Source organism: Dermacentor variabilis, chromosome 9 (genome assembly GCF_050947875.1).
Source record: "Dermacentor variabilis isolate Ectoservices chromosome 9, ASM5094787v1, whole genome shotgun sequence".
In the NCBI taxonomy this organism is placed as follows: Eukaryota; Metazoa; Arthropoda; class Arachnida; order Ixodida; family Ixodidae; genus Dermacentor; species Dermacentor variabilis.
The window spans coordinates 135,827,137-135,850,563 of record NC_134576.1 but is presented as its reverse complement, the minus strand read 5'-3'; the positions used below and the strand labels follow the sequence as shown (position 1 = coordinate 135,850,563).

The window sequence follows — 23,427 nt, the reverse complement described above, 5'->3', positions numbered from 1 at the left end:
GCTTTCGAGGCGGAGCAATGTTACTTTCGTTTTCGCATCGGTGCGCCGGTGGCGCCATCTAACGTCAGTTGCACAAACCGGCTGCTGCAAAGCGTCTGTACAAATATTTAGCCTTTAATATTAGGCTCAAAATTTAAACTTGAAATATTCACCCATACCTGCTTTTAAAGTTTTCTGCACTACTGTTAGAGAACGAGAAGAGAGAAAGAGAAAGACGCTCAACAGATAAAAAAAGGAAAAGAAAAGCACATTGGAAATGTTGTTGATTCTGCACAAGTCTCGGAGGGGAAACAGTGCGGCAGCTGTTTTTGGTCGCGTACGCGCGATGGCGACACGGCGTCCGCTGCTGCTGCGAGTAGCGATGCCATGCCCCTCATTTCTGTGTTGTGTCTTGGGGTGTTTTTTTCACTCGTCATTCATTAGCCTTTCCAGGGCGCTCTGCACGAGGCCGTCATGTTAGATAGCGTTGTCAACCTCTCTCAGCACTTCTGCACACACGATGTAGGCACAAATGAAGTCGTGTAGCTTGGCATGGGCTCTCCGTGTTTAACTGAGTGCTCCGCGTGAAGACAACAGTGGCGAGCAAGTGAACCCCATTTCTAAGCTGCTGTTTTCGCAGGTTCCGGTAAGTGTTGTCTTAAATCATCATCGCCTGCTCTGTCGTACAATATCGGTGCGCTTAGCCTTATTGACTGTTTCGACGATGATGGTAGTTAAAACTCGCTGTTTCTAGTTCCCAGCGCGACAGTTACAGTTAACACTGCCAGTGGTCGAGAGGAGGGTGGCTGTCGTGCGTGTTTTTGTCGTAGTGTCGCCCTTCTCCGTAAACGTCAACGCTGGTGCGACAATTCCGCGGCTCGTTATTATCGCGTCTGTTTAGTACGAGAATCTTTCTGTATGTGCTTTGTGACCTGCAGCCTTACCTCAGCCCTACTGTGCCGCTTGCCTCGCGTTTCTTCTCGAAATGACGGACCACGATAACCACGCCTATCTCGGGGGGTGCCCGAACTGCTGTCGCGTCGATGTTGCCGCCACGAAGCAGCCGCGGCGCGCGTTTCAAATGTCGCCAGTAGCAAAACAGGGTGTTTCATGTTTTCTCATTTGCACAACTTACCCTGTTACCCTGTTACAATGACCAAGAAAAAAAGAAGGCTTTTATGACAAAAAAGACTAAAAAAGACAGGCGGTCTCCCCTTACCATCATGCGAAGGCGTCACACAATATGGCGGTATCTTCTCTGGCCTCCGCGTGTTACCATCCTCAAACGTTTCTATCCCGAACAGTACACGTCCGCCTGCCCCTTCTGAAGCGACTTCGCCACTCTGTACCACACCTGACAATAACCCCTCCCACGCATTCTCCTATCACCTCATCTACATATTGCTCCTGGAAAGCTGCGCTGTCCAAATCGGGCCTCGAAGCCCAACGCCGGGTCATCCGGCGGGCTGAAGACGTCGCGCAGTTAGCAGGGGTCCTGGGCTAGGGACTGCTTCCAGCGAGGAGTACCACCCAGCCCATATATAATAAAAGTTTTTACAGCGAAGCCGTATATCGTTAGGTTTGTTTTTTACTGCATGCGTTGAAGAGGTTCGCATGAAATTGACATAGCTCTTCTCATTCCGCTCTGTGGCCCAGCCAGGACACTAATCCGGGGGGGAGGGGGGTTATCCTGTAAAAGTATGTGTGCGCCTCTTTACTGTGACGTCGACTTCTCCTAGCGACGTTATCAGTAGTTACGTTATGGTCGTGCTATGCGTTGGACGCGTATTGTGCGCGTCGAGGAAGAGCAGCGTGCCCTCCAAGAGCGACGGCGTGAGCAGTAGTGGGAATGGCGGCGAAGGCGGTGGGAAGCCGCTAACGCCGAGCGTGCATCGGTCGACGGGCCTGGACCGTCTCGTGGCCGCCTTCCGTCCGACGAAGAACGGCAGCGTGCCCGTGAACATCGGCGTCCAGACGGAGGATGGCACCGTCATTGCAATGCTGTATACATCCCACTAGCTACGTCCAAGGAGGACATTGAGCGCTTGTAACTAACGTGTTCGGTTGGATCACTCCTGTCGACTCTCTGTCCATCGTCATTGTAGGCGATTTCAACATCGATCTGACCAGACCGGACGGAAAGTGGTTAGTGTCGTTCCTGCTGGATGGGCTTGGAATTCAATGCTATACACATGTCAATGTACCATTTACACGTCATCGGTCATGTACAAACTTGGCGTTTGCTAAAAATCTTTCCAGCATCGTCGCTCAGCGCATGGTCGTCTACCATAGTGACCATAAACCGATCAGTATGGCAACAAAATAAGATGGTAGAATCAAGAAGGCACGTGTATCTCTTTAATCAATCAATATAGCCATCACTAAACACAGCTTCGATGGTCATCCACCTTCAGGTTGGAATGACACTGAATTTTCTTTAGCTCTTTCTTGACCTAGTGAGTCATTTAGTGGCAAAGATGGACTACACTGTATTCTAACACAGCAGAAGAGTGAACAAGTTGTTAGACAACGTTCTACTGAGATGTAAAGGCCTCAATGCGGAAAAAATACTTCGAACACTGTGACCTCACACTAATGCACCGGCGGTCAGGTTTCGGTGCGATATTGAAAACGTCTGAACTTGAAACTTCGTCTTCTCTTCTCAAAACAAAGTACCACCGCGGAATGACTGACAATAAGAGTTTTGAAAGGATACTTTGTCAGATTAAACTGATTTCGCTTTTGTATTTTGCCTAATGCGTTAGAAAATTTTAACGCATTTTGCCCCTTATGCATACGATGAGGTACTTTTGCCATTTAACCGTTAGTGCGTCGTAGATTTCATGGCGAAATCCTTGGAGGGGAACTAACGGCAAGGGAGTGGAGGAATTCACGTGGGGCGAAGTGTTTCATATTATATCGCGGTTCATAGGTGGCGTTGAGGAGCACCTGCCGGAAAGTTTTGCAAGGCCAGATCACCCTGCACCAAGCACTACACCCCTTCTCTTCCTCCTTTGCCTCGTGACAGCTGTTCTGGTTTGTGGTAACGGTGTTGTGGACCAGTGCTGACCTTGAATGTAAGCGCTTACTTCTTTTTCCTGCGAGGAGCTTACAAAGCTATCGAAATATTACAAGACGGCACTGCATATACATACCTGTGAAAAATAAAACGGAGCTGCGCGCTTCGGCTACTTGAAACTCAACAGCTCTTCCTCGACCGCTCATTTCTTTACATTTCTACAACTCTAGGGACAGCTACACTACGGACACAAGCAATCAACCATGCTCTGGGCGACCTTAGTCGCCAAGCCATCGTGAATGGAGGTGGTGGGAATGAAGCTCAGGGGTCGTTTTCGAAGAATGGCTGCGTACCTTCTAACCAAGATCCTTGATCAGGAGGGCCAAAGCAGACGCAACTTGATACTTCGTCTGCTGCAAGTTCATAAAGGAAGAGGGTAGCTAGAATACCGCCACAGAAAGAACGGAAGATTCAGAAGAGGTGCACGGCCAGCGTCTAACACCGTACGGGATGGTGGCGCCATGTTTTGACCCTTCCAACATCCCTCCTTATTTGGATCTAACCCTTCAACCGAGTTCCTTGGGCCTCCTTGGAAGTTTTGTGGTTTTTCGGGATCTGACTAGAGTACAGTTTCTCTGATTTGTCATGCTGGTTGCCTCATCTAGTTGCAATGCTATTTCGGGATCTTCGTGTTAACTGTTATCGGCAATCTCATGGGGGCTTGGTCTGATAAATATTCGGTTCTTTCGCAGGACGCTGTCACCAACTTGAATTTGATACCATATTTTGTTAATTTTCTTGGTTATTGACCGTTTGACCCATGTCCCGCGTTTGAATGCTTGATCTGTGGCGCTTTGACCTTCGCATAGGCTCGGCAAATCCTTGACTACTCTGTTTTAGTAGAACGTTGTTTTCGGCCTTTTCGCTTCTTTTTGGTCACGTCGACTGTATTAGGCTGCAGTAGCTCTGATGCAGATGGTAGAGTAGTTCTAGTGCGGCGACTCATGGAGCCGTTGCACTGGACTAGCGTTCGATTGTCGCATCGAAGTGTTTCGGTAATCAAGAAACGCCATTTGTGGGTCTGAGTGGCTGTCTTCTGCTTCCTGGACCATTATCTTTGGCAATCTTACGGCTGTTTCAGCACTTTCATTGGAACGCAAGTATCCTGGGCTTGGCGCATCATGTTCGGAGTTACAGGTTTTTGAAAAGTTGAATTCTGCGCTGGTGAATTGTGGTCCATTGTCGCTATGGTCCAGTCTAGCTTGGTCCTTTGGTCCAGTTCCTAAAGGTTGCTACAGTAATCCACTGTAATCAAGTTATTTCCTTGTAATTCGAAACTATTGCATCCAGCTCGCTTCCATGGATAGCTTAGCTCTGGATGCGGGAAGAGGGTTTCTCGTTGCTGACAGCGTGTGCTGTTGACATGCTTTGCACTTCGCAATGAGGTCTTTTAATTCTGCATTGATTCCTGGCCAAAAGACAGATTCACGAGCGCATCGTAGAAAGCTCTCAATTCCAAGATAGATGAGTGGAGTGTTGCTTTGATTTCACCTCGCAGAGAAATTGGGACGATTAGCCGTATTCCATTGAAAATGAGGTACATCTCTGTGTGTAAAGTGTACGCGCATGCCTTGGGATAGTTGACGCTTGCTGCCAACCTGACATGATTTCTTTCAGCCTTTGCAGTGATTTATCAATCTCAGTCGCAGACTGAATCTTCTGCAAGGTTTCATGTCTCAAAGGAAGGTAGTGTACGACGTTGATGTTTTCAAGTTCGTGCTCATTGCTTTCGTTGGGAACGAACGCACGAGACATCGTATCGGTCAAAAGTAATTCTTTGCCTGGTCTGTGCTCGACGTTGGTGTTGTATCTTTGGGCCTGAAGAATCTTGCCTTGTAGTCATTCTGGAACTTGATCCAATCGTTTATTCAGGATCGCTTGAAGTGGCTTGTGATCCGTTGGTGATACTGTTTCTCTTGCGAATGTGTACTGGTGGAATTTGCTTAATGCAAAGACGACGGCCAACATTTCATTTACAATTTGTGCATGGCGGATTCCCGTCGGTGTAAGTGCTTTGTTGGAAAACGAGACTGGCTGTCCGTCTTAAACGAGAGCTGCTCTGAGTGCAAGATCGCTTGCATCGCACTGAATTTATAACTGATTTCGTGAGTCGAAAAAGGCCAGAATTCGAGCTCTCGTGACAGCGTCTTTTGCATTCTGAAATCCTTCTTGCGGTTTTCCACAATGCCATGGTGTGTCCTTCACCGGGAGTTTTCTCAGTGGATCTATGGTATGGTAAGAAGAACTTTATTTAGGTCCTGAGGGAACAGTCTGTGACTGATGACACATGCGAACTTGTCGGCTTGAATTCGGAGAGATAGTTCATCATTCCGCAGAAGCGACATCAATTGTCGTTGGCATCTCTTCAATTGCCTTGACTTTATTTGGATCAACTGCTAGTCCTTCTTTCTTCAGCACGTGCCCTAGGAAGACAGTTGGTGCGGCTCGAAGCTGCGCTTTTCTATTTGTTGAGATGGATTCGAGTTTGTCGGCATTTCCCGAGTAGGCTCTCTTATTTCTTGTCGTAGTCTTCGACAGTATCTTTTTCATTTTCGCCCACTCCCTAGACAAGAATGGCGTCTGCTACGTCCTTCAAGTGCCACTTGAAGTCTTTTCAAGAAAAGCACTGCTTACCGCAAGTCCAAACTACAGGCGAGCCTACCAGTAACGCGCTGTTCGTGTTGGAAATGTGGTCATAAAGCTTGACTAATCATCAAGACAGCATGTCGGTATCCTTCTCGCAAGTCTAGTGTCGCGACTATTTTTTTGCTTTGGCAAGATGAGGTAGCACATCGCCGAGGATGGACAATGTGTGACGTTCTCGTTCGAGTATCTCGTCGAGTCAACGCGGGTTAGATGCGCATTCGCATCGCATTTCACTATTTTTCTCGGTTGCAACAACCGTTCTGCTTTCCCACTGCGTTAGCTCAGTTGCACTTTTCATGACGCCTCTATTCTCCAGGCTCGCTAATATGTGTTCCAATTGCGTTTTAATGCTGACAGGCACTCTGCAACTTGTTATCGCTTTCAGAAACGTATGTGGCTCATTCACTAGCTACACTATTCCCGGGAGTGTTTCTGGAGTGTCTCCAAAAACATCTGCGTATTGCTGTCCAAAATTGTTTGAATATGCTTCATTCAGACAATTTTGGTGCTTCGTGTGTATTTTCCTTCTTGTGCATGATGATGTTGCCTTGACGTCAGCTTAACAAGTAGTGGCCAAGTTGTGTAAAACACCAATATTTTCTTGTTCATTGATCTAAAAGATTGATTTGAATTCGGTGCTTGTATAACTCACTGTTAAAGTCGCCAGTGATGTGGTAGTTGTTGCGTGAAAATTTTTCATGCTGTTCATGTTTCATGAGTCGTTTTGAGTGCCCTGGGTGAAGATTACCACCACGGACCCTCGGTGGCCAGAAATTCTTTAATTGATGTCACAAGCGAAAAGATGAAATTTCGCCTACCAGATAGCCAAATATTTTTATTTTATTACTGTTTGTTGTTGTACACTTGCAGAGCTAATATATTCGACATTCGGCCGCTGTTAATCATGTAAGCTATTATTAAAAAAAAAACACCTATGCGACGTTGTCGTTGCGGGATCCGTTGCTGCCAATGATGCCGTCGATGCTTTCTAGGTTGTTGCCACCGCCGACGCGATTCGTTTACTATCCTCCATTGGTGGTATGTGCCATGTTTGAGGTTCACAATCATCGTTGTCACATACGGTCTCTTTTGTGCCGCATGACGAAGAATTGCACCTGACCACATTAGCATGTCGTGAAAAAATGTGTGATTCACATGTCATCTTCGTGCACAGCAGTATTGCCTTTTGTTGCCTCTGAAGCACATGCACAGACAGCACCGCTCTAAGAGTCTGCGTGAAGCGCAACACGTTGCAGTAATTGCCAAACGCTGCTTTACGCGATATCGCAGCGATTAGCGAGGCAGGATCCCAAGTACACATTGCAGCAGTGACACGAGTTGAAGTGCCAGTGGTGGCGGATGCAGTCAAAGTTGTTCTGCTCCCTAGTGCGATGGTGACGATGACGAGGCCTCCTAACCAGACCTAATGACGGCAAAATGTCGTTCACGGCCATCGTCGTCTATGCAATCTAAAGGACAGAAGGAATGGCAAATTGAGTTTGGAACGCGTAGCTACAGTCTCAGTGGCGTTTTCAAATGAATATTGAAAAGAAAACAGTTGCGAAATTAGAGCGAACTTGAAAAGTTGATGCAATGCTGAGAACTGATCGAGGGTTATCTATTATAGGTTATTAACAAAATTGATACCAAGAAAAGCCGAATGCGACCGCAGGCGGCATATGATTTGGTGTAGTGTTGCTGAAAACTTCTTTATTTTCAACAATCAAATACTGGCCTCGAGGCCTAGGTTGGCCTCGCACCTCCTGTATCAGGGAATCCGAGCCAGAATCGTTGACATACGAGAGGCATAAATTAAAACGAAGTGGTGTGATTGGATGAGGAAATTAACAGGCAGAACCTGCTATAGGCTGACGAAGGACAGTCAAGTGGTGATCGCTGGGAAAGATAGACGCAAAGTCAATCTGTGCTTAAGATATACGCTGATATACACCAACGACGTCTATACTGTTTTTTTTTTTCCTTCCCCGTTTCGTGTTGCGCCTTCGTGCTGCTTTATTCATGATGCAACTGTGCTAACACGCGGTTCTCCATCATTCCAGGTTGATAGCTTCGTCACCATCGGGTTCAGAACAGAGAAGACTTACTCCGGCATCACGTTCTGACGGGGCATATTAACCACAATGCCACTTACCAGTTGTGGAGCATGAATAGTATAAAATGAATCGAACGATGTCCTAAGGAGATGACAGTGGACTAGTAGGTTTAACATGATCACGCCTAGTATACAATGCGTGCAGAGAAATGCACCAAAGACGAGAACGCAATGCAAACGTTGTGTTCTCTTGAAAGTCATCACTTGTGTTCTCGTTTCCGTTCGTCGTCTTTAGTAAACATTGTATAGTCTATCACTTCAAGATATTTGTTTATTATAGCGAAGCTCTATTTACGGGCACTGCCGGCCTTGGATGACCGTGGCTGCTTCTGATGCCGGCGGCGCTTTTCGGAATAGCTCTCTCGCAGAAAGTTTAAAGTAAAGAAATTACGTGTCCGATGGTGGCATCGAACTGGGAAGGTCCGCAGGACCGGCAGCTCAAGCGACGGCGAGAGAAGCGTAGGTGGGAGGGACATTTATACATAGCACGTTTTGTCACATATTGCAATACCGACACATACTAACAAGAGAAAATCAAGCTATGAAAACCACCAAATACACTATCCGAAACTTCGTTATCGCGAGCGGCCACCATTTCCATTCGATAACCGACTATTCCTACGCGCAGTCTATCGGCGGTCGTCGTAAATCGCTCACTTAACTCGCGCTGCTGCGGAGTCGTCGATACAGGAGGGCGCTGTACCGTGACACCGGCACCGATGAGGCGACACTGTGGTGACGCCAGTGCTGAGGAGAGGGTGCGACGAGCGGTCGTGCCTCGGACCCGCCAAAAATTTGGGCGGGCGGCCGAGCGGATCGCGTACGCGCGTGCACTTCCCAGCAAGTATCTCCTCAGGTACGGGCGCCAGAGCGGAGAGCACGTTTCCGCCATGTTGCGTTTCGCCTGCGACACGTGGTTTTGCCGGCGCGACTGCGGCGGGGCGGCAGACATTTTGGCCCGATCGTCGTCGCCGCAACACTCATCGGCAGGTGTTTCCAGGCGCGACTGCGGCGATGCGACCGCAAAGGATCACCCTCGCATTCCAGTCATTGTGCCCGAAACAGGCGATGCCAAAGCAGGGATCATCCTCGCATTCCAGTCATTGTGCCCGAAACAGGCGATGCCAAAGCAGGGACCATCCTCTCATTCCAGTCATTGTGCCCGAAACAGGCGATGCCAAAGCAGGGACCATCCTCTCATTACAGTCATTGTGCCCGACCGGCAGCGCTACAACAGGGTGCTACGAGATCGTGCTCGACAGGGTGCTACGAGATCGTGCTCGTCATGGTGCTACGGCATCGCTACGACAGTGTGCGTCACCATTAGCCCATTGTACATTCACGTGCTCGTCTTTTGAGGGGTTCCTTCTTGCCCTCAACTGCGAGAGTATAAAAACAGCTGCCCCCGGACGCAAAAGGGAGGGCTCCGATTTCTTCTGTTGAGTGAAGTGCTCTCCCGTCTCTCTACTACGGTCAAACCTGACCGCCAACTCTTTGCGATGTTAAAATAAACAAGTTGTTTCGTTGTTACCAGTCGACTCATGCTTTGCCGGGACCTTCGGATGCTTCCAGTTGTACCCCAGGCCGCCAGGCCAACGCTACCCTTGGGGCTTGCGACCCAGGTACAACCACGGGCGTCAGCGCCGAGTTCCCATCCGATCGCACCAGTGTCGCGATCCAAACATCTGGTTGGCAGCGGTAGGATCGCCTCCGACTTCAAACAACTGTCTGCCAGCGGTGAGATCGCGACAACGGAGGCCAGCAGCGAAGAGATGCAGTTGACTGTATGCTGAGCAGCTCAACGACGATCCGGGAGCAGTGCAACGAGCCCTGTGTGACGACTGGTTGCCTGCAGCGGAACGACTGCGCGGAATTCCTGCCTGCGAGGTTTGGTGAGTGCGGGACTTTCTTCTTCTGAGCTTTGCCAGGCTTTTTGTTAGTGTCAGAAACAGAGCTGGTAATTGTGGTTGTCGTTGCTGCCGGGTTAGTTTGCGGCAAGACAATAGTAAGCAGTAGAGAAAGCAGCATTCAGAGCAGCCATGGATTTGAAGTCGTTGCGCAAACCGAAATTGTTGGAGCTTGCAAGAGAGTTGGGTCTGGATGTCTCAGACAAACTAAGAAAACCTGAACTGCTAAGGACTATTCTTGAGTTAGAGGCTGAGGATGACGAGCTGTCGGAATGCCTTGAGACTATTGAGGAGAGGTCAAAAAGACAGGAGCGCGAACTTAAAGAGCAAAAAGAGAAACAGGAGCGCGAACTTAAAGAGCAAAAAGAGAAACAGGAGCGCGAACTTAAAGAGCAGAAAGAAAAAGAAGAGCGTGACCGTCAACACGCTTTGGAAATGAAGCGTCTCGAGGTAGAGATGGAACGCGCTCGTAATGGAAGTCAGGCACACGGTGCAGGAGAACGAGTATTGTTCAAAATGACTGACCTGATGCGGCCGTTTAAGCTTGGAGAGGACATTGGTTTGTTCCTGGTTAACTTTGAGCGAACGTGCGAGAAGCAGGGGTTCTCTCGGGAAACGTGGCCACAGCGCTTGCTCACTTTGTTACCCGGCGAGGCGGCCGACGTAGTCGCTCGCTTGGATAGAGAGGAGGCAGAGGATTTCGACAAAGTAAAATCGAGTCTGCTAAAAAAGTACCGGCTGTCTGCGGAGGCGTTCCGTCGGAAGTTTCGGGAAAATGAGAAAGGCAGAAGTGAGTCATATACAGAGTTTGCGTATAGGCTTATGTCGAACATGCAGGAGTGGCTCAAAGAAGAGAAAGCGTTTGGTGACCACGATAAAGTTCTGCAGTGTTTCGGGCTAGAACAGTTTTATAGTCGGTTACCGGAGAACGTGCGATACTGGGTCTTGGATAGGCCAGACGTTTGTACGGTGGCTAAAGCCGCTGAGCTAGCCGAGGAGTTTGTGACGCGTCGGGCTCGCGGAGCTAAGGACGGTCAAAAGGGTGAATTTGGCTCGAAGTTTGAGAGGCCGAAGTTCACGCCCATGAGATTAAAGGGGGACACGCGTAGTGCGGATGCGAGTGAAAGCAGTCCGACCAGACGTAAAGAGACGGCGGCAGCCAAACGCAGAAAGCGGTTCGAGATGAGGCGAGCGGGCGTTTGTTATACGTGCCAGAAGCCGGGTCACTTTTCGGCGCAGTGTCCGGAAACAACACCAAAAGTTGTTTTTTTTTTCAATAGGCAGCACTGACGAGAACATGAAGCTTCTCGAGCCTTACATGCGAGACCTCCTCGTGAACGGGAAAGAGTGCCGAGTGCTTCGCGATTCCGCAGCAACGATGGATGTAGTTCACCCGTCTTACGTAGAACCCCATATGTTCACGGGCGAGTGCGCATGGATCAAGCAAGCCGTGGAAGCTCATAGCGTGTGTCTGCCGGTAGCAAAAGTGCTTATTGAAGGACCGTTCGGAGCGCTTGAGACGGAGGCGGCAGTGTCATCTATGCTGCCACCCCAGTACCCGTACCTATTTTCAAACAGGTCCGATCACCTCCTGCGCGAGAAGGGGCTTTTGTTTGGTGAAGCTAGTGTTCAGGCCTTAACCAGATCGAAGGTTCGGGAGCTCGCTGCAAAGGCGGTAGTTGCGGGGCCGACGTTATCAAACAACGAAAAAGGGTCAGAGGCGCAGCAAGCTGATATTCCGAGCACGCCCGAACTGAATAAAATTGAGTCTGTAGCGTTGAAGGCGCCAGATACTGGAGAGGAAAATCCCGATTCGGGAAAGTTAGAAGAGCTATCTACTGATTTGCTCATCGCGCCTACGTCAGACGGACTTGATAGGTTGCTAAAAGTCAGCCGGTCGGCTTTGATAGCCGAGCAAAAAAAGGATGGCAGCCTGGAAAACGTGCGCTGCAATGTCAAAGAAGGTATCGCCAGGAAAACTGCGCGTTTTGTGGAAAGAGGTGGAGTCCTGTACCGGAAGTATCTAGACCGCAGAGGAGTGGAGTTCGATCAGCTGGTCGTGCCTCAATGCTATCGTCAGGATCTGTTGCGCTTGTCACACGGGGGTTCGTGGTCCGGACACCTAGGAGTTAAGAAAACTAAGGACCGTCTCTTGCAAGAGTACTATTGGCCAGGGTGTTTTCGGGACGCAGACCATTTCGTGAGGACATGTGACACTTGTCAGCGGGTGGGCAAACCAGGGGACAAATCAAGGGCGCCGTTGAAATTGGTACCTATCATAACGGAGCCTTTTAGACGGCTCGTTATTGATACAGTGGGACCTCTGCCGGTAACAGCCACGGGGTACAAGACACATTTTGACTGTGATCTGCCCAGCGACAAAGTTCCCTGAAGCAGTGCCGCTTAAAGAACTCAGCTCAGTTGAGATAGTTAATGCACTACTGTCCATATTTGCGCGAGTTGGTTTTCCTGCAGAAATTCAATCAGATCAGGGCACAGTGTTTACTAGCGCTTTGACGACAACTTTTCTCGAAAGGTGTGGGGTAAAGCTGCTACACAGCTCAGTGTACCACCCACAGTCGAATTCCGTTGAGAAGCTCCACTCCGTCATGAAGCGCGTGTTGAGAGCCTTGTGTTTTGAACATCAAACTGACTGGGAGCTGTGTCTGCCTGGGGTGATGTTTGCTTTAAGGACCGCGCCGCATGCGGCTACGGGGTTTTCGCCAGCTGAACTGGTGTACGGTCGCTGCTTCGGTCTCCGCTTCGCATGCTTCGAGAATCATGGGAAGGTAGGGGCGACGACCCAGTCGTGGTGGAGTACGTACTTAAGCTCCTCGAACGCTTAAGAAGGGCACAGGAGTTGTCAGGTGAAGCAATGACAAAGGCCCAGCAGAGGGCCGAGGTTTATTATGATCGGACAGCCAGGGCCCGTCGTTTTGAGGTTGGCGATGAGGTCATGATATTGCGCACATCGCTAAACAACAAACTAGACGTGCAGTGGGAGGGCCCAGCACGAATTGTTCAGAAACTGTCGGACGTTAACTACGTGGTAAGTCTGCCAGGAAAGCGGAAAGCACAGCAAGTTTACCACTGTAATCTGCTCAAACCTTATAGACAAAGGGAAGCAGTGGTGTGCATGATGGTAAACGTTCCTGAAGAGCTTCCGGTCGAGCTTCCGGGACTAGGCTCAGTGACGAACAGGGAAGACACCGGTCAAGTCATTAGTGACCTTATCAGTAAAGCGCCGCTGTCGCCTGAGCAGAAAACCGAACTACACCAGCTATTACAAGAGTTTCAAGGTCTGTTCTCTGAGAGGCCTGGTAGGACTTCTGTACTTACTCATGATATAGAACTTACCTCCACAGAGCCAGTACGATCCAAGGCGTATCGGGTGTCACCCCGCCAGAGCGATATTATGGAGGCTGAGGTAAAGAAAATGCTACAGCTCGGTGTTATTGAGGCAGGTGAGAGTGATTATACCTCCCCTTTGATTTTAGTTGAGGTACCGGGCAAGGAACCTCGTCCTTGCGTCGACTACCGCAGGCTTAATTCCATCACTAAGGATCAAATTTATCCGATCCCTAACATCGAGGAGCGCCTTGAGAAAGTTAGTAGCGCTCAGTTTATTTCCACCCTAGATCTTGTCAGGGGTTATTGGCAGGTTCCACTTACAGAAGAGGCTAGTAGGTATGCGGCGTTCATTTCACCAATGGGAACATTCCGTCCTAAAGTGTTGAGTTTTGGTTTGAAGAACGCGCCATACTGTTTTTCAAGTCTCATGGATAAAGTGTTGCGGGGACAGCAAGAATTCGCTTTACCGTATCTAGACGACGTAGCGATATTCTCCGCATCCTGGTCTGAGCATATGACACACTTGCGGGCAGTGCTAACCCGCCTGCGCGAAGCAGGCTTGACAGTAAAGGCTCCTAAGTGCCAGTTAGCACAGGCCGAGGTTGTCTACCTCGGTCACGTGATTGGTCAGGGTCGTCGCCGCCCCTCTGAAATAAAAGTGGCCGCTGTGCGAGACTTTCCGCAACCGCGCACAAAGACCGATATTCGGTCGTTCTTAGGTGTCGCCGGCTACTATCAGAGGTACATCCCTAGGTACTCTGATATCGCGGCTCCCCTGACGGATGCTCTAAGAAAAACAGAGCCTCAAACAGTCGTCTGGGACGAGACAAAGGAAAGAGCTTTTAGCGCCCTAAAGAGTGCCCTAACAAGCCAGCCTGTGCTACGATCGCCAGACTATACAAAAGGGTTCGTTGTTCAGTGCGATGCTAGTGAGCGAGGCATGGGCGTTGTACTGTGCCAACGGGAAAATGGAGAAGTAGAACACCCCGTCCTGTATGCTAGTCGTAAGCTGACCAGTCGTGAGCAGGCGTATAGCGCCACCGAGAAAGAGTGTGCGTGTCTCGTGTGGGCCGTTCAGAAATTGTCATGCTATCTAGCCGGCTCGAGGTTTATCATTGAGACGGATCACTGCCCTCTCCAATGGCTGCAGACCATCTCTCCCAAAAATGGCCGCCTCCTGCGCTGGAGCCTCGCTTTACAACAATATTCCTTTGAGGTGCGTTACAAAAAGGGGAGTCTCAACGGTAACGCCGATGGCTTAAGTCGAAGCCCCTAACGTAGGAATCAGCCTCAAAATTGTTTGTTACTGATGTTTTTCTTCCTGAGGCAGGATTTTTTTTAACATATTGCTTTTGTTTAGTGTTTCAAAGTGATGATATGCTTTCTAGTGCAATTTTTCAATTTGTGGACGCGTTCTGAGTGATGCTAGACTACTGTAAGGAACTAGGCAGTGGTATAAAAAGGGGAAAGAGCCTGGCAGGGCTTAGTGAGGGTTGTGCCGTGCTTGCTGACTGAGCGGTTGAGTTTCAGCGTAGTTCTAACGCTTGCCGGGAACGAGAACAAAAATGTGAACTCTCCCGAAGTCACTTTGCAGTGTCCCGTGCTAACCTGAACGAGAGAACGAGGCCTTCTCTGTGCGCTGCGCTCAAGAAACGTCGAGGGACGCCCGACTTCGGTTATGAGCATCATCGAGCGACATCCCTCCGGACAGCGGATGCAGTCCCCTGTCCATCGGGATCTCCTTCCCCCGGCGGGGCGGTCTGTTGCGTTTCGCCTGCGACACGTGGTTTTGCCGGCGCGACTGCGGCGGGGCGGCAGACATTTTGGCCCGATCGTCGTCGCCGCAACACTCATCGGCAGGTGTTTCCAGGCGCGACTGCGGCGATGCGACCGCAAAGGATCACCCTCGCATTCCAGTCATTGTGCCCGAAACAGGCGATGCCAAAGCAGGGATCATCCTCGCATTCCAGTCATTGTGCCCGAAACAGGCGATGCCAAAGCAGGGACCATCCTCTCATTCCAGTCATTGTGCCCGAAACAGGCGATGCCAAAGCAGGGACCATCCTCTCATTACAGTCATTGTGCCCGACCGGCAGCGCTACAACAGGGTGCTACGAGATCGTGCTCGACAGGGTGCTACGAGATCGTGCTCGTCATGGTGCTACGGCATCGCTACGACAGTGTGCGTCACCATTAGCCCATTGTACATTCACGTGCTCGTCTTTTGAGGGGTTCCTTCTTGCCCTCAACTGCGAGAGTATAAAAACAGCTGCCCCCGGACGCAAAAGGGAGGGCTCCGATTTCTTCTGTTGAGTGAAGTGCTCTCCCGTCTCTCTACTACGGTCAAACCTGACCGCCAACTCTTTGCGATGTTAAAATAAACAAGTTGTTTCGTTGTTACCAGTCGACTCATGCTTTGCCGGGACCTTCGGATGCTTCCAGTTGTACCCCAGGCCGCCAGGCCAACGCTACCCTTGGGGCTTGCGACCCAGGTACAACCACGGGCGTCAGCGCCGAGTTCCCAACAGATCGTACCAGCAGTCCGATCCAAACATCTGGTTGGCAGCGGTGAGATCGCCTACGATCCAAAACAGCCAGCGCACCACCACCCGCACTTCCTCTTCTTCGGTGTCCGCCGTATCTTGGTCCCGTTGCCGTAGCACTATTATTGTCCGACCTGCTCGTTATATTGCCCCTACTGGCCACACAACCTTGGTATGCCAGTACAGCCAGCGATGCCTAAACCACTAAATTTACCAGGCGTTGTCGGCCACTACGCCAACGCCAACTAGCTCCTCGAAGCGATTGGCGCGAGATCGCGTGCGCACTTCAATTTCCACCAGGCCACAGACGCAGGAATGAAACGGGCGAAGCTACTGTCCTTCGCGTCGTATACTTCTCCCCACATGCACCTCTCCTCTTCCTTCGACAAAAATCGCCTTCGTCGTCCTCGTGACCTCACTACGTGGACGCCTCACAGTGCATCCGAATGATATTCTGTTTGCATTTTGGCATGGCTTGTGAACGGTGTACGGCAGACACATCGCGTAATAATAAAGGTCTGACAGTTGCGGTGCACGAAGCTTACACGTTGCTCAGGGTGACAAGAATGAGTATGCTACAGATTGTTTTAGTTGGGTAGCATTTAAAGGGGCCATGGCGGCAAATTTTCGAGAGCAACTTATGCATTGTGTGTTAAACTGTACGTGTCCCACGGCAAGGTGCCAAAATGTGAGTGCGTTCTATTAAAAAAAGTTCGTATTTCAGTTTTTTAAGTGTGGGAGTTGAACAGTAAAACAGTCTGGCGGCACGTGAGTAGTGACGAAATCAGTGGGCACCGCCGGATATTTATCGGTTTCTTTGATCGATTGCTTTGGCAGTGGCGCTTAGGGAGTATTAAGATACAGGGAGGTGTACTCGTATTGTGTATAGCGCGCACAGGGATCCGAATGTATTGTTAAAAGTATAACTCTGGCGTTGGCGCTGCCCGAGTAAACAGATCCAGAACTGGCGTTTCTTGGATGCGTGTGGAGGCGTGGTCACAATGGTACTGCGCGCAACATTGAAAGAGAAGTGCAAGAAAGAACTCAGTGCGCTTTCACTCTGTAAAAAGGGATGACCAGCGAAACTGTGTATGTATGCCCCTTAATGGCGAACTGCACCGCCCTCGCGGGTCGTCCCGGCATTGCACTAGCTTCGGGATCGGCTCGCGTGTGGGGAGCGTTCAACGCCTAGCTGCTTCACTTCCGCCGCGGGTCATACCGGGATTGTCCTATCTTCCGGATCGGCCCACGTATGGAGAGTTCTTAAAGGGCAACTCCGGGGTTTCCTTAACCATGTTAGGATATTTTCATTTTCAAGTGGCACTAACAGTCCTGTCACCGGTAGGGTGATTCAATTTGCTTAGAAATTGATCAATAATTTTAAATAACAAATAAACCAGATACCGAAACCGAAACGGGTAGCTGATTCGTGTGACAGCACGATGAGTTGATGGCGTCAGATCCTACACTACCATACTGTAAACACGCAGAACGCGTCCTAAACACGCGGTACACTTGGCGCTATGCCGAAGAAGCGAAGCTGATGATGTCTCCTGACGACACAGGGAGCTTTCACAGAGTTTGCGAACTGGACAGCGGCGATTTAAGCGAGGATTTCAGCGGCAGTGGTGGTTAGTCTCTGAGGTCACAAACGTTGGCATCGCTGGAGGCGTCGCACGCTCCCACCCCTGGCCAAGCAACGCGATAAAACGCAAGCGGTCGCGTTTAGGCGACTCCAGACAAATACATACCCACACCCAAAGTACATTAACAAAATCACAGGGGGCAAGGAAAGCGGCCTATGTAGGCTCTGTTCACAAGCAGGGACACTCACACACATAATGTGGGAATGCACCTCGCTCCCGTTTTCGCATCCCCCCGTCAGCAGCGAAACTGACTGGACAGGCTGGATTAGGTCCGGTGACGTCAACCGACAGCTTGAACTGGTGGACTGGGCGGAGAAGGCCAAGCAGGCCCGAGGCCTTACTTGAGACCGATCCGTCAACCACCTCCCCCTTTCCCCTTCCGCTTTTCAATAAATTTTGCCACCACCACCAGGGTGACCAGTAGAAAGTCATGAGTCGGGAATGCAACCAATGTTTAAAATTCATTTTCAGAAAAACGAATTGACTTGCAACCATATAGTTTGGCACTGACAGAGTGCAAAAGAGAACATATATTCATTTTATTAAGATCAGGGGACATCGAAAAATCGCCGGAGTTAATGCCTGCGTCACCTCCGCCGCGGGTAGGGCCCGGCATTGCATTATGTTCGCGATTTTTTTTCTACACGCGGGCACGACAGTGCGGAACGTAGCCCTTAACAGCTTCGCTGTAAAAAAAGAAGGCAATAAGAAATAATTGATAAATGAAACATCACACGTTCGTGTATACAATGACAACCGTTGGCCGGGTCGAGCAAGACATGGCATCCGAGGAAACTATGCACGCCAAATAACGTGATGCGATAGCACAACAGCTGTTGCCTTTTTTCTTTTTTTTTGATGAATAAACAAATAATACATAATGTATTCATTTATTTCAGACCTACTGGTATAGGTTCAGTGGCGATCCGAATTTAAGCTTCACGAGTAAATTGCACGGAAAAATCTGTAATAAAGATAATAATTCTACGCTTTATTCTGCATTTTTGAGCAGCGTGTGTGCTACACGATTTGTGGCGTCCTCCAGCACTGATTTCATAAGGGTCGAAAACTAGCGGTCTTGGCGAACGAACACAAACAATTGGCCAGATTTTAGTTTTGATGCGTGTTTAATCATTAACTGTGCCGTGAAGGGTATTAAGTTTTTCCAATACTGACACTTGGATTACTCCTTAAAAGGGTCTTTGGGCGCTCTCATTTCAGAAAATGATCGGCGACATGGCGTCGAGGCCCAGTCATCTCGGTGGCATCCAACGTGAAATCCCCTGCGTGGATTTAGGACGGCTCGCAGCAGGGATCAAGAGCATTTCGCTGAAGTTTAAGGCCTGTGGAGCAGACCTCGACAAGCCGTGCAGCAAGACTGTGGAGGACGCGAGTCGCTGCTGGATCACGTGGTACCTGCCCGCGCTGAACAAAGCGATGCGCGTCGCTTCAATGCACGTCTTCGAACATGCTTGTGGCAAATTCGCGCTCAGCTCGGTTCCGAACGCTAACTCGGAGTACGAGAACCCCGAGAGCACCCTGCTCGAAAGTGTTGCGTTAGTGTATTTGTTGCTGAAAGAGCACCGATGCATCACGCGTCTGGACGTGGGTGACACAGCAGTTTTGTTCTACTACTTCCCGGCGCTGCTTTGCAAAGCACTGCGGCAGAACAAAGGACTTAAACAAGTCCGACTTCGCCCTGATGACGCCAGAGGTATTTGGCGCGAAACGCACGCTTTGACTATCCTGTCTTCGGCCCTGACGAAGCTATCTGCAGGACTGGACGAGTTGGACATCAACGAGCTCATGCCAACTGTCGAGTCCGTAGGAGGAATCGCCGACGCGGTTAAGAAAGGCAGCTTGCGCCGTCTCGTTATTTGTAACGGCTCGTCGAGCAAGATCGCGAGGAGATTGTTCCGTGCAGTCGGGTATTCTTCCTCTTTGACCGTGCTCGAAATCGGGGGTACCAAGAAATTGCCGTTATCCAGCGCCGCTATCTTGTCCGATGCGCTGAAGAGCAATAAAATTCTCCGAAAGCTTTCCATAGAAAGAGTGGGAATAAACGCGGTCGGAACGCTGCTCAAATCGCTGGATAAGAACACAACTTTAGAGGAGCTGGCACTTCTCTACTCGTATAACGTACCGGAGGCCATACTGTGGGACGGGTTCGAGGCACTACGTGTGAACCGTGGACTAAAGTGCCTGAAGCTCGTCAATCTTAACATGGTCAACAGTTGCGCGCTAATTATCGCGGATATTTTGCGAAAGAACGACTCCCTTCAAGAAATATGTCTCTCCGCGAACCCCATCACCGATCTCGGCGCTCGCGCTCTAGCCAAGGCCTTGCAGCAAAACTCGACCTTAAAGCGCCTGGACATCTCTGAGTGCAGGCTGAAATGGCAGGGGTTGTCAAGCTTTATAAAAATTCTCTCGCAGAACACTGCGATCGAGTACGTTCGACTCGGTTTCATCGACGTTCCTGAGACTTGGACGCCGAGTTCGCCCCTTACCGCGAGCCTATGCGCACGCCTGGATGTAACATGGAATACGCGCGGTCTCGAAGAGTGGGCCTTGTCGATACGACAAGGGGAGCACCACTTTCCTCGACTTTGCGTCGGCTGGACGGCGGATGCCAAATCGTCTGGCGTCGTGCAGTGGTTCGACGCAGTGCGCGCCAGCGGCACTTCGGTCACAGAACTCGTCATCAACTGTCCCGGAACAGTCGCTCAGGAGTGCGGCGAAGCTGCGGTGTCCTTTCTAGAGAACACTAGTTCTTTGAAGAAGCTTACCGTGGAGACCGTCGACCACTCCTATAGCTACGTGACCGCCATCATCCGGGGCCTTGCTCGTAACAAGAGTGTCAGGGAGGCCAAATTTCACCAGTCCCTCCACATAGACCAGGACGTCAAAGCCTTGCGAGAACTGATGCGCACGAACCGTACCTTGTATCGCCTGGCGTTCAAAGCTCACTTTCTCAGAGAGCACGCCGTCCGCTCTTTGGGACGCGCTTTAGAGGACAACTTTGTTCTTCTCGCTTTCGACTTGGAGTACTCGCCTTACGTCACCATGCATCCGATCCTGAGCATCCTCGACAGGAATCGGTCGCTTCTTAATCGTGCGGTCGAGTGCGTGTTGAACTCCTCGCCGGAAGTGGAGTCGATTCAGGCCTTGCGCCTTCTCTGCGAAAGCCAATCGCTGCTCGATGCTGTTGCTGACGTTTCGGGCAAGGGACGAGAGGAATGTAGGAGCCTAGTGCAGGAATCAGTTCGTCGCCTACAGAGCCCGTTGTGAAATTAGCGACGTCAGAAGTGCTGTGGTGAAGTTGTGTAGAATAGGAAGTGCCAACTGACGCGTGATTTTTGGGGGAAAACATTCACTCCACCCTGTTTATAGTACGCATATGATTTCCTTTGAAATATTCCTTGAAGTTACTCTTCCTCTGCCCGGCATCGCCCCCTCCCCCCGCTCTACGCCGAGAAAATAATGGATGTCATTTAATTGCGTTTCAACCGAAAATGTGCCGAATGCCACAGAAAATATGTTGACGCGTGACGGAAATTCTAAGATTTGTTCCATTTAAAAGCACAAGTCAAAATCTAGTGGCTGTTGGTTGCGAATTTTCGATTTATGCCGTCAATCCTTCAATAAGAATCGACAAGAATAGCAAATTTTCAGAAAACGAGACTGTCAAGTTTACAGCTGTGTAACTCAGCAATGCAAAACGACATCACAGTTCTGTAAATTGCACCTAATAGTACATCTAAACTGTACAAAATTTTGTATTTTACATGGCTCTGAAGTAAGCTACTATCATGTGAGAACTGTTGCGAAACCGTTGTAAACAGCGTAACAAACTCACGTCATATATAAATTGACATTTCAGATTTGTCCGCTTTGCACGCTTTAACGGATACAGTTCATAGACCTGCCATATCTGTTATTGGTGCAGAGCTACGGATTTGTTAACTTAAGGCTTCGATATTTTTCAATCTTACCAGTGTCTGAAAGTTCACTTTGAGAAACTCAGGCCCTAAATCGAAATTGCACTTGCAACAGTCACTAGAACATAACTTTCTCTCTGATATGTAACAAATATCATTAACATCGGCGCAATGGTGGTCTCAGAAAAGAGCTTCTGTGTTTTACATGTATCTTAATAGGCGCCATCAGACTATGACCCGAGCTAAACCTAAAGCTTCCTCTTAAAGCTCGCAGTTGGTCTACTTTATATGGTCAGAAAGCGCACTGGCTCAGAAATGTAGAAATGTAAATATGAACGACGTTCAGGGGTGTGGTCCACAGTGCCTGTGTAAACACCCATCAGAACAGCGCGAGCGAAACACACAAAAAAATTTTTTTTACTTCGACTGCTGCGTTTGTGTTACCTCGTTATATACGAAAAGCAGACAAATAACGCGTGTTCGCGTGAAGGCTCGCATAAAGATTCGCGTTACGGTCCACGGACTTGACCTGGGCGCCGTTCGAACCCCAGGAGGGCTCCAACGCATTGTCCTGCACATTATGGAGTTATTCCGCCGTGTTGTCGAATTTGGTAATGGCGACATTTTGGAGCCGATCGCACAGGCCCAGAGGGTTGCTAAGGCTTCTATGATTGCCAAAAAAATGCCGCCGTTACGAATGCGACAATATGGTAGAATCTGAGAATTCCCAGATGGCACCTCTGCTCGAGTTCCGAGTGCCAGTAGCAGGGGCGTTGCAAGCGCCGCTCACGTAATTTCACTAGAACTGGGCTTTATGCTCGCATTTACACGTCAGGGGTCTCGCATCTGTCGTCTGCTCAAGTCCGATCGACGCGTGCGCGTGCCCTCCACAGTACTTTCCGCTCGTTCGGTTTAATTCTCTACATTAGTACACTTCTGACGGCCCAGTGAAAAAGCTCTGTGGTCTTACTTCTTCAATTCGAAATAGGTACGCCCAAGAACCTACGTCTATGACGTGTTTCCAGCTTCAGCCGCATGCAACCAGCAAATGCACAGCACATGCAGCATAGGGCGCGCGGTGACGCTGTTATCGCCCTTGGACTTTATACGGAACATGATGACGATGGCGACGACGACGGCATCATTGCACCTGAAGTGTCCGCCTGGAGCTTCCCTGTAAAAGCGTTCGCATGCCAATGGTTTCCGGAAGAACGCGCGGAAGATTTGGAGAAACGTCAGTACTAGGCAGTATAGAAGATGCATGTATCTCAGATACCATTTTAGATACACTTTGGGTATCTTGTATCCGTATCATCATACGTCTGGGAAGGCGTGTATTAGTATCTGTATTTCAGATACATGAAAGAATGTATCGTGTATGTTAACGAGATACTGCTGTCGCAACATCAGCATGCTAAATTATAAAAGTTAGCTAAACTTCGCTTCTCAAGCTGATACTGCTGCCACTAAGCCACCATAATAAAACTAAAAGCAGCTACATTCTTTTACCTTTCTGCCAGATCCCTGCAGAAAGGGCAGGCAGAAAAACTCTACAGGGTAAAACTCCACAGCGTATTTGCGCTATCGTGCAGAGACTTCTTACTGACGTTCTCGTAATTAGATGACGATCCGCTAGTTGGCCGGCAAGCAAAGCAGTGACTCCCATCAATTACAAAAGTGACAAGCAAAAATCGCTGACAGCGCAGCGTATAAAGATCTCTAATGTTAAGCAACTAAAGCAACCACAATATGTTTTTTTACAGAATGAAAGTGATATATTTTGAGTAAGAAAGTGGAGAGCTTTGAGATAACAGATATCTCATTCAAATGATACAAGTTAGATCGGAGTTAAGAAATTTCCTAGCAAAAAATTTTCGTGCATACGCGTTTGCCACTTCCACTATACAGACCCATAATAAGAAATTTGCGAATGTATCGTGGGATTTTAAGACACAAATGCAAAGTATCGTATCGGATACAATAATTGCAGTAGGTTGTTGTATCTGTATCTTAAGTACTTGTTGCCCGAGCATCTTGTATCGTGTCATCATACAATTGCAAAGTTTCTTTGTCCAGCCCTGAAAAGCGCCCAAGTTCGTTTGGGTGTTGAAGGGACGGACAACAGCTCACAACATGAATCGAGATAACCCCGCTGATGGAATGACTCCCTATCTTAGTGGCTAAAACATGCCAAGTTTTTCTCATTAAGCGTAGATTTATAT

General features: G+C 49.3%; 1 protein-coding gene across 3 annotated transcripts in view; it reads left to right on the top strand.

Moving 5' to 3' along the window:
- The first annotated feature begins 371 nt into the window (after positions 1-371).
- LOC142557610 (uncharacterized) overlaps positions 372-23,427 on the top strand; it is a 38,107-nt gene continuing 15,051 nt past the window's right edge. Inside the window, exons 1-2 of one of the 3 annotated variants that reach the window (XM_075669573.1) lie at positions 372-625; positions 18,486-20,613. In XM_075669573.1, coding sequence (XP_075525688.1) covers positions 18,489-20,555 — 2,067 coding nt within the window. In that variant the 5' untranslated portion in view covers positions 372-625; positions 18,486-18,488 and the 3' untranslated portion in view covers positions 20,556-20,613. Of the gene's footprint in view, positions 626-18,485; positions 20,614-23,427 lie in introns of those variants that run through there. The other 2 variants (XM_075669574.1, XM_075669575.1) reach the window with 2 other exon arrangements.